The 13,708-nt window shown below is 42.3% G+C and overlaps 1 protein-coding gene across 1 annotated transcript in view; it reads right to left on the bottom strand.

Annotated features, from left to right (window-relative positions):
- The window catches only part of MAN2A1 (mannosidase alpha class 2A member 1), a 101,842-nt gene that overhangs the window by 42,757 nt on the left and 45,377 nt on the right, over window positions 1–13,708 (bottom strand). The window contains exons 9-12 of the mRNA XM_054986190.1: window positions 11,477–11,679; window positions 8,763–8,948; window positions 2,099–2,213; window positions 1,237–1,304 (exon numbers count right to left, since the gene is read on the bottom strand). Coding sequence (XP_054842165.1) covers window positions 1,237–1,304; window positions 2,099–2,213; window positions 8,763–8,948; window positions 11,477–11,679 — 572 coding nt within the window. The remainder of the gene's footprint in view (window positions 1–1,236; window positions 1,305–2,098; window positions 2,214–8,762; window positions 8,949–11,476; window positions 11,680–13,708) is intronic.

Raw genomic sequence — 13,708 nt, 5'->3', positions numbered from 1 at the left:
TGTGTGACACAGAGGGTCGTAGTTCCACTCTCAGTTCAGCAATGCCATGCACTGAGTATGTACAGAAGACATTAACACTCTACCTCCGGACCCCATATGCCATATGGAGATAAGATAATATGAAGTACTCTCGGCACTTTGTATTTACCTAGCACATTTCCTAGTATTAAAATTTGTATTTGTTTCTTCTTGAATTTTATACTGCTTAGTCAAAAACTAATTGCAAATTTTAAACAAAATAATCCAAACATATATGCAGGTCGATATCACTGCTATCTATGGGTATTATTGTAGTAGCATCAATGCTGGGCTAGATTCATGGATGAAAAGTGGGAAAGTGGGAAAGTGGGACTTGCCATAACACAGGCTGTCATCCTGACTGGGCACTCACCTTGCTCCTCTCTCTTCCCTCCACATGTGAAATGTGATCAAAGGCTTCCCATGAATTGAGCTCCAACTTGCCGTGACACCCACCAAACAAAGGTATCTGCATGAACTGGAGTCTATTTCCCTTCTACCAACTATGATTCTAAACCTTCTTCAACTTCTTTGATCTTAGAACCCTGGAGAGGGGTAGCAGAGGAAAACTCTAGTTTGTCCTGGTTCCTGTATTCAGACATCAGAACAAATTGGAACTTAAGGCTTCCCAAACCTTCACTCACACAAGTTTCAGGTAGGTTGCCTTAGTGGTCTTCAGTAGAACAATCTGAGTCCAGTGGCACCTTAGAGACCAACCAGATTTTCAGGGACTGAGTATGCATGCAGTGAGAGAAGGGATGGGAAGGGCAAAGTAAGCACAAGCAGTGTTTGTACCTGTCACAGACAAACCTCTGCTGTGACATCTGAATTCAACCAGTGAAACCATTCACTTTCAACAATTCCCATGATAGGAAAGACAATTGTTTATGCACTATGTTCTAAGATAGTTTAAAATTTAAGATTGTTCTGCTATACTAGTTTCTTATAACTTGGGAATTTCTATCTTCCAACAGCATCTCTTCATCCTAAAACCCCTTTTTCATGAGTTGCTACATGTTGAAGATGATTGGATATAAAAAGCTTGCTATGACTACTTTATTTTTCCAATTGCAATTCTCATATTTTTGTAATTTTAGCAAGTTACTTGATAACCACCCCCTCAACCAGGTTAAGTCAAAAATCAAAATTAAAAACTCAAGTGCTTATTATGAAAACATTTCTAGGTGTTTCCAAACATTAATAAAATGAAACATTTACCTTGGCTGCATATTCAGTTCTATGGCAGTCTTGTGTGGCAAAGAGTCTTGTGAAGTCTGAACATCATCCTACAAATGGGAAATAAATACAGTTCACTTGCAGATGTTGCTTATAGAAAGCACAAGTCTGTTATATTATTCTCTGAAATGGATTGCCAGGACTACTGTGCCATGGCAGTATTGGCGATTAGATCTGTTTTAAACTATGTATCTTATGTGTGATGCAATCTTGAAGTCTGAAACAGATCAACTGTATCAGTATCAGACAACATCATTGCATTAATTTATTAAATCCTGACTTACTGGTTAACACAAATTTTACCACTGCGTAATATTTGTGTAGTGTTTTAAAATGAATTGCAATAATGTACCTTATGCAAAGGCAATAAGATTATTTGTAATGTCCACTATGTCAGTTCTTACACCTGTACCTACCTTTTGTCCATACGATTCATCTAAACTAAAAAGTTGATCAAACTTAACTGTTAAATGTTTGTTTGATGTATTCCCCCCCCCCTCAAATCTTTACATAGTTAGCACAAATGAATGCTATCCAGACTGCATTAGGTCCTTTGGTGACAAAGAGACAGTACCTACGTCCAAAAATAATGCTTAAGCTATCACCCATAAAGTATGGTATGAAAACTGATTGAAATCCTTATTCTAAGCACAGAAAGTGACATACAAAAAATAATCTTCAAATCAGCAGTTCAAAAATCCGACATTTTTCCAGCACCATACATCACACAGTCATACATGGAAGACTCATACTGAAAATCTAACCCCTCTTCATGGACACATGGCCTCTTGGAGTGTCTCAAAAATTTGTTACCATGATCACAGTTTGCTTCCTGAGAACTAACCATTGTAAAGAATGAAGTTGATGGGTTGTAACTATACATTTCTTGATCCTTTAGAATAAGCACATGAGCTGAATCAGTGATGATTTTCTTCAAGTTCATTAATGAATGGAAAAGCCTGTAAATAAAAATAGATACCGCAGTTTTGGGAAATTAAATTCAAGCACTCTTATGATAAGGCTTAGGCCGAAAGTAGCAATTCTGTTGATTAAAACTTAGCAACAAGCAAAACAAAACCTAAAACAAAACCCTAAAGCCCTATACTCAAAATAGGCATCCATCCATGGTTAATAAAAGCAATATAAGCATTTCCTGATATGAAACTTGGACACTGAATGTAATAGAATGATGGGTGAACAGAATGTAATAGATAGAATGATACATTTGTAAACTAGTTTAAAAGACCAAGTCAATAAAACTCTAGCACATATATATTTTACATCTACCCAGAATTTCAATAAAACTTTCTTTCGCTGCTAAGGACGGTAAGAAACTTTTCTGCACCTATGGCATGGAGGTTACCTTCTCAGGAGACCTGTCCATGGGGCCAGATTGGTAGCCTTGCCAATGAGAAACAGGTCTAGCCATCTCTGATTATCAGCAAAATCACCAGCTCATACAGAGGTGCACTCTTTTCTGGTATAGCTACACCCTCAGTAACTATTACAGTCTCTCCTTTTGTTTACCACAGAACTCTCTCTCCCAGAGATTGTCATTCCTGCTTTTCTTTTCCTCTTTAGGGGTGAGAAAATAAGAGCAAAAAACACAAACTAAGGACAAACTAAGGATTGTCATTCCTGCTTTTCTTTTCCTCTTTAGGAGTGGGAAAATAAGAGCAAAAAGCACAAACTAAGGACATTTTTCAGGGGGCTTCATTTATATATATTTCCAATTTATCTAGAAGTAGCACCATGCATTTTTCTATTACATATTTTCACACAAAAAAACACTCAGAGTGTCATGTCTGTCTGTCTACATACATGCCATGACTGTGTTGCTGACAATATGCTAAAGTCATGCTACTGTATTAATGTGTATTAATTAATATGTACTCTCTCTCTCTCTCTTCCTACATAACTGTAGTGCAGATGTTACTGAGGACCTAAGCAAGGGCCTCTACCTTATCTTAAGAGGAATATGCAAGTCTCGGCTAGCTGTAACCTTGAAGTATCTAAATGTCAGTTTCAGCTACTCTCCCCAGATGCTGGGAATAAGTTGTTGTCTATCTGATTCATAGTCATAACTAAGTTGATTCTCACAGAACTTGTATAAGCTTGCGTGCCAAAATTCTAACTGTTGTTTGAAGCGCAGGAAAGTGAAGTATAACAGAAATTGCCTGATTTGAATTGCCACTTCTGGCCCAACCACCGCAGGTTCTCCAGACCCAGCACCCGCTTAGGGGGGCAGCCCCCTACCAACCCAGATTGGGACTACAACTGGGAGGGGTCTGGTGCTACCCCCCCCCCCCGAAGATGGATGGTACCTTCCCCACGGGGGCCACAACACACCCAAGCACGTGAACTACTGGTACCACAACCAGGAACAGGACATGTATTACCACCACCAGATGGGTGGATGGTTCCCTCGCCGCTGGGACCCCAAGATGGGCGAATGCCAGGATTGCCAGTGCCATTGGGAAGGGGAGTGATCCATGGTTGGCCAAAGCTGGAGGCAAGTTTCAATGGAGCCCCAGAGAAGCTGGGATTTTTCATGGTACAAACTTTGGCACTCTTCCAAAACTGGGGCCACCTGTCCCCTAATGAGTACAATCGGGTGAGCCATTTGGGATTGCATTTGAGCGGACCTGCAGCTGATTGGTATGTAACCCTATACGAGGTTGACGTGCCTGAATTAGGGACTCTAGATGCATTCATACAGGTGATAAAAGCCCAATTGGAAGACCCTCTGGAGGAGGAAAGGGCTAGAACCAACCTCAAAACGATCCAGCAGGGGCCCAGGCCAGTACGCGAATATGCGGCTGAGTTCAGACGATATGCAGCTGAAGTTCATGACTGGACAGAAAGAATTCAGATAGAATTCTTTCGGAATGGGCTAAATGTGAATTTGGCAGTCAAAGCCCTAATACAAGATGACCCAGGAACCCTGCTGGGATGGATCCAGCTGGTGTGTGAGGTCGAAAACCAAGATCAAATAGTGAAACTTATGAAATTGCATCGTCAAGGGGGGCCCAAAATTGTGCGTCTGAATAAGGAAGCAAAAGAACGACAAAGACCGCCTAATTCACAAGCCCCAACCACGGAGGGAACATCGCGCTGGCAACAAGGCCAATGTATCCAATGTGAGGGGTTTGGACATTTTGCAGCGGAGTGCCCGAGTAAAAAAGACCCCACTGGGAAAAACCAACACCCCCCCCCAAAGAAACTGGCACCACCAACCAAAGCGGCACCCAAAAAGACTGTCCAGAAATGGGCTAAAGCCAAACCCGGCCTGGAGGCCCAGGAAGCAGCAGCTGAAACACCCGCTGAGGAGGAGGAGGCTCAAGCCACCCCACAAACGGGAAACTCCAATGGCGTGCCGTGAAAAGGTCCCAATAGCAGGGCCAGACCCAAGCAATGCCAAAGGTTAGATGCAAAGGGACCTTACTTTTTATGCCAGTGACTGTAATTAACCCGAAAAAGAAAACTCATACGCGAGTACAAGCTCTAATAGACTCGGGCTGCTCTCAAGATTTAATAGCCCCTGTGCTAGTTACTGGACTGGGGCTAGACGTAACAGAATTACAGCAGCCCATTGTATTTGCACAAATGGATGGATCTCACATGAAAGGGGAACTCGCAAGCTATCAAACCGAACCTACCCCGATGGGTATGAGAAATCACTGGGAATCCAGAACTTTTATAGTAAGCACTGCCACTCAATACCCCTGGGTGCTAGGGATCAGATGGCTGTGGGATCATGACCTCCAGATCAACTGGGAAACAGGGTTGTTGGTCTTCAAAAAAGGGGAATGTCAAGCGCATAAATGGGCCCCAGAGTGGGGCCAAAATGCTTCCTCTTTATTAGAGCCAGTGTTACTAACACAAGATCAAATAGAACAGATCCCTCCAGAATATCGGGATCTGAAACAAGTGCTTGAGGAAGAAGCTAATGAGCTCCCCCCCCCCGACACACACACACACTGTGCTACAGACTGCACTGTTGAACTTCTCCCTGGGGAAAAACTTCTGAAAGGGAAACTGTATTCAAGGAACAGAGAGGAGAGGAAGGAGCTTAGAGAGTTCATTGACAAAAACCTGGCGCGAGGATTCATCTGTCCAGCCAGCTCCCCCCAATGTCACTACAGTTCTGTTCCGCAAGAAAAAGGATGGCGGACTGTAACTGTACCGATTACAGAGGAATAAATGCTGTTTCCATGTTGAATGCATACCCCCCTCCCTCTCATCAAAGATTTGCTGAGTGTAGTCGCCCAGGGAAAAATCTTCTCTAAACTGGACTTAAAAGATGCTTACTTCTGGGTAAGAATTCTGGAGGGAGATGAATGGAAAACCACTTTCAACACCCCTTTGGGGCAATACCGGGTAATGCCTTTCAGGCTTCAAAGGGCCCTGGGTTTTTTTTTATGAATGTAATTAATGAAGTATTACATGAGCACCTATACAAAGGTGTAGTGGTTTACCTAGATGACGTGTTGATTTATTCTCAGAATAAAGAATCACATGTTGAACTGGTTCAGAAGGTGTTAAAAGCCCTGAAAGACAATAATCTGCCTATAAAGCTGTCAAAGTGTGAATTTTACAAAGAAGAATTAGACTTTTTAGGCTACAGAGTCTTGGGGCATGGGTTAAAAATGGACCCAAAGGAAATCCAAGCAGTATTGGGGTGGGAGCCCCCACAAAACCAGGAGACAGTTGCAATCCTTCCTGGGATTCGCTAACTTCTATCACCCCTTCATTAAAAACTTTGCCAAAATTTCCCTGCCATTAACTGACTCGCTCAAAACCAAAGGGAAAGGGCTACAAGGGGCCAAGCCGAGTGCGAAGTTAAACTGGTCACAAGAATGCCAAGAAGCATTCAACCAACTAAAAAAAGCGTTCACTTCCGAACCTGCTTTGCAGTACCCCAATGAGAACCATAAGTTCATTGTACAAGTGGACACTAGTGACGTAGCCATGGGAGAAGTTTTGTTACAAGCAGATGACAATGGAAAGTTACACCTCTGTGCTTACGTGTCCAAAAAATTCTCTGAGACTGAACGCCATTGGGCAGTATGGGACAAGGAGGCTGGGGCTATTAAATTAGCTCTATCTACCTGGAGGCACTGGCTAGAAGGAGCAAAAGTGCCATTTGAAGTATGGACTGATCATAAAAACTTAAACCTTTATGTAACCTACGCAGACTAGGTGCCAAGCAACTGCAGCGGGCGGAGTTCTCCAAATTCAACTTCACGTTGAAACACCTCCCCAGCAAAACAAATTTCTTAGCAGACACACTTTCACACATGCCCCAACATGAAAGCCAGAGGGAGGAGGTGATACATACAATGTTTTCGCCTGCACAGTTGGGAGGGGCAGTAACTACTCTCAGCCAGACAAAAAGCAAAACCACTCCACCCAACCTCCCCGCCTGGGAGGACAAAGTTAAACAGGAAACTGAAAAAGAGGGGGAAGCAGTACCCAAAGCAGAATTGCAACAAGGAGACGGTAACTGGTACAAAAACAATAAACTGTGTATTTCAGCCAGTATGAGAAGTGAAGTATTGAAACAATGTCATGATTCCAAATTGGCTGGGCATTTTTGATATTTAAAAACACTGCACCTGGCGCAAAGGCAGTTTTGGTGGCTAAATATGAGGAAGGACATTTCTCAGTACATATCTTCTTGCCAAACATGCATCATGGGGAAATCCAGGAAAGGAAAGCACCCAGGACTACTGCAGCCACTAAAAACCCCTACCAGACCACGGTTGGTAATTTCAATGGACTTTATCACAGACCTCCCCACAGCTAAGGGGAACTATGTAATCTTGGTGATCGTGGATTTATTTTCCAAACAGGCTCATTTCATACCCTACACCACGATCTCCACCGCCAAAAAACTAGCTACTTTGTTTATGCAGCACATTGTCAGACTGCATTCGTTTCCAAATAAGGTCATTTCTGACCGCAGAGTACAGTTCATTGCCAACTTTTGACGGAAGCTACTCAAATTAACAGGAATTGAGCAAGGGCTCAGCTCCGCCCACCATCCTCAGACGGCTGGACAAAGAGAAAGAACTAATCAAGTACTGGAACAGTTCTTAAGGCGTTACATCAATTATCAGCAAGAATAGGAATATTGCAGCAAGGAACTGCAATACCCTGTCCTGCGGAGCAGGCGCATGGCGCGGGTGGCCTCGCAGCCCCTTGCGCTGCCTTTTGCCTGCCCTGCAGGACAGGGGGTGCGCAGCAAGCTGGCCGCCCCCTGTCCCGCGGGGCAGGCAAAAGGCAGCACGGGGGGCTGCGAGGCCGCCCACGCCATTCGCCTGCAGAGAAGTGAATGGCGCGGGCGGCTTCCCAGCCCTGCACGCTGCCTCCGGCGCCCCGTATGATGACGTCACCAAAATGACATCATCATGCCGTGCCGGGAGCGCGCACGAGTGCTGCACGCATGCACAAGACTGGACTAGGGTTGCGCCGGGCGCCGGCAACCCTAGATCCGGCCCTAGCGCCAAAATTCTAACTGTTGTTTGAAGCGCAGGAAAGTGAAGTATAACAGAGATTATATTGTCGAAGGATTTCACGGCTGGAGAACGATGGTTGTTGTGGATTTTCCGGGCTGTATTGCCGTGGTCTTGGCATTGTAGTTCCTGACATTACGCCAGCAGCTGTGACTGGCATCTTCAGAGGTGTAGCACCAAACGACAGAGATCTCTCAGTGTCACAGTGTGAGAGGTCTCTGTCTTTTGGTGCTACACCTCTGAAGATGCCAGCCACAGCTGCTGGCGAAACGTCAGGAACGACAATGCCAAGACCACAGCTATACAGCCCGGAAAATTCACAACAACCATATAACAGAGATTGCCTGATTTCAATTGCCACTTCTGTCAAACACCGTGATGAAGTGCAGACCTGAACTGTATGGATTCTAATAAAGCTACTTCTTATGGAACCAACATGTGTTCACTACAGATGGGCTTGAGGGATCTACCTGCCAGGGAGTGACACAGAGTTTTTTTATCTAGTTCCCCATTGCCATAAAGAAATCACAATGCTATTATTTACAGAAAAGTGAAGTGACTTCATTCTTTCCTCAGGGCATAAATCTTGAAAATGCTTGATTTTGCATCAAGTTCTAAACATGCAAGTAAGCTGACCATCATCTCAATGATAACTACATTGATAGTATTTTTCACCTCACCCTACTTTTTAAGGTCTTTTTGGCAGCTACATTAAGATATAAAGTTAGTTCTGATGACACAAAGTGTTTAAAAGGGTTGGCTCCGATGGCCCATAAAAATGAATACTTCCAATTCTACCTTTCTGCTCAAGCCTGGTACTTACCAAGAAGCAGAGCCTGTGGGTCAGGAGATCACTGGGAACAGTATGAGGTGCAAACTGATTGACTGAAGCGGTTAATCAACAATAACAACCTCCTTTCCATTTATGAAGCAGAAGATGCATTTCAGTCTAACACATTACCATTTAAATATTGTATGGAATTACTTTACCTAGTCCCATAATCCACAACTACCCAGTCTTTAGAAGTTCCTGTGATAGCATCATGGTGTTGAAAGAGTCCCAGGTTTCTCCTAGCCTCTGTCAGTAATTTGTAGTGCTCCACTGAAGGAAATGCTTTCATTCTCTCATTCTTTTTGAATTGTACCAAGGCCAAAGTGTAAAGAATTTCAGCAGCCCTGGAATAAAAAAGGTATTTTTTTAAATTAAGAACAATTTTTATATGCCACCTTTCAGCAAAAAGCTCCCAAAGCAGTTTTTAAGATATTCTAACCAATCTTAGTTCTGATGTTATTACTACAGTTTTCTACTCTTTCCTTTTTTATTCTTGTTGATGTAGCACACAAGACAGTATCAGCAATTGTTAGTTCTTATATATAGACTATCAGACATGCACACACACACTCGCGTTGTAGGGAACACAGCAGTGAGATGCAAAGGTTTTTTTCCAGCCGTCTTTCTGTCTCAGACTCAGAGGAAACACTCCTAGCAGTGTGTTACTGAATAGTAACCCCATATAAACACACCAGGCATCAACACTAGGTAAAAGAAAAGTAAATCAAAATAATAATAAAAGGCTACATACCCAGAAATTGAACCACAGTGCAATGCTGCACAAAAGCTATTTCAAAGTGCCCTAACTGTAGAACATCAGTGTAAATGCTGAAATTATACTAGATGAGCAAATTCCTAAAGGAGCTGCATAGATACTACCTAGCTTGACAACTACTTTTAGAAATCTTCAGCTTCATGACCAATTCCATTTCCCAAAGCAAAACAATACTCTCTCTAATATAATACTTGTTCAGCTACCATCTGTATCATATTCTGGTTCCATGTTTTAACCCAAGTGCATTTGATGGTTTTTCAAGCAAAAAAGCTTGAAAAGTGCAAAACCCTCATAAGACTCTCATTAAACAGCTACTTTCAGCCGCATGCAAAGCCATTACATAGCATCCCATTGGAGGAAGAGTTAAATTGAAGCCTCATAATTATCAGGCTTATGAATCACCAACCTTCCTCTGCGGCTAATTAGAAAGCAAAGTAACAAAGCATTCAAAACATTCCATCTCCAAATATATAGTGTACAAAGCAGTTTTCCAAACTGCCTCAAGCCACACTAGGAGTTGCTAATATCCAGGGCTTCCAGTGCACATGAATTTCCCCCCCCTATATGCTGAGTTGGAAATTCAGTTTTGTTTAAGCAGTCTTTTGGGCTCTTAAGTCCTATCAGTATTGGAGGGGGGTGGGGTGTTGATGCCCAAAACAAACAAATAAATAAGGGGTTGGATCCAACAATTTGTGAGCAGAACTCTACTTGTGGAATGGCATTTCCAGTCTCCACTAGCCCATTGTAGAACCTTGCACCCTCCAAGAAGTGCTGCCTTCTGAGTTCAGGGACCAACAGAAACAGCACTTTATGCAAAGTGAGGGATATGCAGTGAAAACTGTGTGCAGGGAGGGGGGAGAGACCTTTGCCTGGTGAAAGTATACCATTTTCTGTCCAGCTTTCAGTTTCAAATTACCTTTTCACAGCAGGGTACAACCTATACAGTAGTAATGCCTGCACACTCACCAGCCTGGCTATAGTGAGTTGTCTGTTTGGTAAACAATTTTGATGAGTCTGAGGGAATCTCAGTGGCTGCCCCCTCCTGATGCTACCTCTGTGCGATGACTTAGCTCTACAGCAGAAGAGGCTACTGCATAGTGCTAGGCTCAAAAAGAACTTTGTCATGGAACACCAAGGTGATCCAATCAGAAATTCACTTTAGACATAATCAAGGGAGTTCAAGTCAGGCAGGTATGCCTGGTGACTAGGTTTGTGTCAAAATGTTCAGTGTGCCTATTGTATAGAAGTAGGTGTGGCATGTGACTACACAACTGACTTTTAATACACATCACCTTGAATATTTTGCAGAACTCTCTTCTGTGTAACAGAGGAACCCACCCTGAGCCACCTTTCAAAGAATAGTTCATAAGTCAAATATGCTAGACAATGGTATACTCAAAATAATACCAACCATAAATAAGGGGAACAACAGTAGGTGATGGGAGACTCACCTAAAATACCTTACAGATGACCACCGGTGATATCCACTACCCTTCCCTTAATCATTCTTGCTAGACCCATAGTAGAACAGTGGCCTGGAGATAATATCCCAAGTTGCTTATACCTGACAGGATGGTAGAATTGTCATGAGGTGCTCTTTGCAGCCCAAGTAAAAGCAGCAGGTTAATGCCACAGGCAAAAAACAGTGCCAATAAAAAAATATTCCCAACTGCCTCTCTCTGTGGCTTAAACAACTTGGAGAGCAGGCTGCAATAGCCCTGCACTGCTCTTTTTAGCTGATGAAAATATATGCATGTGGAAGGCCAAGAGGGAAGTGGGATACCAGTGTAGAGGAACTGGATCCAAAGCTATGGGCTCAACTTAGTTATTTGCAATGTCAAAAAACAAGTAAATTTAATTTCAATCAAAACATCTACCAAAATGAACAGCATATTATTAAAATATAGCATTCTATCTGCATCTTCATGTTATGGCTCTAATTCCAATATCTTCAGTTAAGCTAAGATCTAGAATTCGCTACTTTTATGAAGTTGAAGTGTGCCGCCAAATTCTACTGAAACAAATGTGGCATGAATATTTCAAAAGTGTGTGTTATGTGGATTATTATCAGAGCACAATATTGCTGACTCCACTTACCTTAAATGTGACTCTAAAATCCTATCTAGTCGTTTGTAGAAAGGGCGTGATGTGAAGTATCCACTCCAGTAGTGGTGATCTCTGTCTGCGTACGTGAAGAAATCACCACTCAAAACAGGAAACACCGAATTGCCTTTCTTTTCATCCAGGCTACCAGCTTTGTGTAGTGCCTCAAAGTAATCTGATAAAGTCCCAAACTGAGCCTGAAGGAAATAAAAAATGTCCTAAATTATTTGAACTTCACACAGTACTAAGGCTCTGGGCTAGCCTGCTCTCAATCCTTTCCCCTCTTCTCCATATGGACTTGACATTTCTTATTGCTTGTTAACTCTTGATAGAAATAGTGGGATAACAAATTCAGAAATAAACTGGAAAATCATAAACCTTCAGAATTTGAGAGTTGGACATATGCTACCTAAAGAACCCATTTCATTTTCTGCTAGTGCTTAAGTAGCCCATCACATTAATACAAATGTTAGGACTAACTCATGCCTAAGCACCATAGGGTCCCCCTCCCCCAGACGTATACTATTTATTTGTCTGTCAACCAAAAACAGACACTGGCATATGAGCAAGATGTGAGTTGTCCTCCTCTATTCATGCTCATGATTGGAGTGGGGTTCAGTTATGAGCACAACTGAATCCTACCAGTTCAGTACTGTGGTTAAGAACATGGGACTCTAATCTGGAGAACCAGGTTTGATTCCCCAGTCCTCTACTTGAAGCCAGCTGGGTGACCTTGGGTCAGTCACAGCTTCTAGGAGCTCCCTCAGCCCCACCCACCTCACAGGGTGTTTGTTGTGGGGATAATAATAACATACTTTGTAAACCGCTCTGAGTGGGTGTTAAGTTGTCCTGAAGGGCAATATACAAATCGAATGCTTTTGTTGTTATTTATTATCATTATCATCATCATCATCATCACCACCACCACCACCTCCAAAGAACTTGGCCTGAGGGGAAGTAAAATGCTGTGCCCTTCCTCTTTCAGGTAGACCTCATGGTGGGTTCAGTGGCAGAGGTTGGCTGAAAACGACAAATTGGCCAGACAGAAGAGTCTTCCCTTTGGGAAGAATGTAGTGCAAAACAGTGTACTGAGGAAGGAAGATGGCCTCATAGAGAGCTCTACAATCCTATCCGTCCTGCCTCTCTCTGCCCAGCACTGCCATACAAATCCCTACTTACACTTTATATGCATAACCTGTCTTATCAAATTCCGCTCATGGGGTAATCTTCTTTATAATACTGTGATATGAGTTTTCAGAGAAACAGGTCTGGATAGAATTACAAACTGAAAAAGACAACTGGATATGAATGGAAAATGTTCTTACCAAAAATCCATCACAATGTAAAAAAGCTTTAATTTAGGTGATATCTATGCTGCAGAAGAGAAGAAGCCAAGAGGGCATAGTCTCTGCCCTTCAACATATGGTCACTGGATGCAATATGGATGGTCCAGGGGAGCGGCAGGAGCACTTGCCATTTCTGTCAGTGCTCTGGAAAGTTTTACCCTATGGCCCTGAGTACACAGTACCATATGGGACTGGTGAGAAGCTAGGGAGATATACACAACTTTCTCAGACGAAATAGCTAGCAAAAATAAATACAAATGAATGCTAATTTCAGAATCTTGTGTTTTCCTAGCTCAGTTTCAAAGAAGCCATTCAAGTAGCACTACTCACTTGTTTTCAAAATATTTCACATAAAATAAAGACTATAAAAACACTAAGGAAAATGAACTAAATGTCTGAGATAACTGTAAGCCTCAGGATGTAAACCATCTGTTAACTTTTATCTGAAGCACTGGTAAGACATTTCAGGTTAAATGATCAACTGAGAATGACTTTATTTCATAAATTTCTTCATTTTGGGAACTTTGCTTGGTTAACTGAGGTAAAACCCTTCTTTAATTCTATTTTTTGTCAACAAGAATTAATCTTCCCACTGAGAAACACAAAGTAAAAGAAGCGCGTATTTAATTTTAAAATGTTTAGTTTTCTAGACATACCATATGTACTCCAGCTTAATAAGTATAAATCTGGTACATGAACATATTCATATCCGTACAGTCTGTGAAGCAGGGCCACCATAATTTGCTATGACTTTCCTTGTTTGCGGACACACAGTGCTATCCTATGCAGTTATTCCACTCTAACTCCACTGAGTTCAATGGCGTTAGACTGAAGTAACTCCCCATAGGATTTCACTAGTCATCTTCAACATCTCTTTCCA

Source organism: Eublepharis macularius, chromosome 8, assembly GCF_028583425.1.
Source record: "Eublepharis macularius isolate TG4126 chromosome 8, MPM_Emac_v1.0, whole genome shotgun sequence".
NCBI lineage: Eukaryota > Metazoa > Chordata > Lepidosauria > Squamata > Eublepharidae > Eublepharis > Eublepharis macularius.
The sequence above is the reverse complement of the archived record's forward strand: the minus strand, read 5'-3'. Positions and strand labels throughout refer to the sequence as shown.